Source organism: Lytechinus variegatus, chromosome 2, assembly GCF_018143015.1.
Source record: "Lytechinus variegatus isolate NC3 chromosome 2, Lvar_3.0, whole genome shotgun sequence".
Taxonomy (NCBI): Eukaryota; Metazoa; Echinodermata; class Echinoidea; order Temnopleuroida; family Toxopneustidae; genus Lytechinus; species Lytechinus variegatus.
Window position 1 is genome coordinate 76,971,243 of NC_054741.1, and position 1,494 is coordinate 76,972,736.

General features: G+C 46.7%; 1 protein-coding gene across 1 annotated transcript; it reads left to right on the plus strand.

Annotated features, from left to right (window-relative positions):
• Positions 1 to 341: 341 nt before the first annotated feature.
• Positions 342 to 734, plus strand: LOC121406965 (paired box protein Pax-6-like). The gene has a single exon (XM_041597839.1). The coding sequence runs from the start codon at positions 342 to 344 to the stop codon at positions 732 to 734; it is 393 nt and encodes a 130-aa protein (XP_041453773.1).
• The last annotated feature ends 760 nt before the right edge of the window (positions 735 to 1,494 follow it).

A 1,494-nucleotide genomic window follows, 5' to 3' on the forward strand; every position in this document is an offset into this window, starting at 1 on the left:
GAGACCATCATGGAACTTCTGTCTATGAATGTACACTGTTGGTCATAAAGGTGGAATAAAATATTTTTGAATAAAAGTCGACAGTTTTTTTAGTATTTTAAAGGCTACACGTAGACAAAATGGTAATTGAGTGATTACATAATGTTTCCCCATTACACAGGTGACATTATAACATGAGAAATTTGGATTACATAATAAATTCTTTTGTTGTAGACTATAAAAGCCTATGCATGTGATATTCTATCCCTTTCCCTTATTTGGCACTGTGTATAAGAAGGTTGCAGTTTTTTGAGTTCCTCATACCGTTTGAAATAAAAATCGGTAGAGACGTTCCCTGGACTATGCCTGGTCCAACGGCAACAGCAACACGCGAGAGAGTGGTAGCACTGCGACAGGAGGGCTACAAGCAGACTGATATCGCAGAAGTCCTAGGGATATCACAGAGTGCAGTCTCTAAGATCCTGAAACGTCAACATGAGGAGGGGAATGTGCGGCCACGGAAATCTCCAGGACGTCCCAGATTGACCACAAGAAGAGATGATCGCCAACTGTTGAATTTCAGCCGCAGAAACTGGAAATTGCCCACGAGCCGTCTTCGTCGATTGTGGAGGAGATATCATGGGATCAACGTTTCCCGGTCAACCGTTAATCGCAGATTGCTCCAACATGGTTACCGAGCACGACGGTTGACCAAATGTCCGTCCACACCTGTCTGTTCGCCACAGAGTAGCTAGGGAGCACAGAAGGCTTCATCCAGCACATTGGCAACATGTAGTCTTAACGGACGAGAGCAGGTTCATCCTTGACCGAAAGGATGGGGGACAACGAGTTCGTCGATTAGCCGGGGAAAACCTTCGCGATGAATGTATCCACGAGATGACTCAAGGCGGAGGCGGCTCAGTGATGATATGGGCCGGCATCCATTATGGAGGGAAAACGCCACTGGTGGTTCCGGACGGAAACGTCAACGCCGCCGCCTACAGGGATATCTTGGAGTTCCACTGTCTTCCATATGCAAGACGAGCGTATGGGCACAATTTCCGACTGCAGGATGACAACGCTAGACCGCACAGGGCCGCTGCAGTAAGGGAATTCCTGGAGGCAGAGGGCGTCGTACAGTTGCCATGGCCAGCTTGTTCGCCTGATAGAACCCCATAGCATACATGGGATGCCCTAGGCCGAGCCATCAACGACAGAGAGGTCATTCCTCAAAATCTGCAGGAGTTGGCAGATGCTCTGAGGGAAGAATGGAACGCTATGCCTGCTGACGTCATCAACAAGCTTGTGGACAGCATGCCACTACGTCTGCTTGCCCTGGTTCACATACCCGATACTAGCGACTGAGTAAGAACAATGACTCATGTTTGATGCAATTTTGTCCATGAAATCACAAAAAAGAAGTCATCTGGAAAACTGAGAGAGATTGAAAATAAATATTCATGATCCTTTAATTTACTGTATATTGTCGTCATTGTTGTTCTATGCTCATGACAT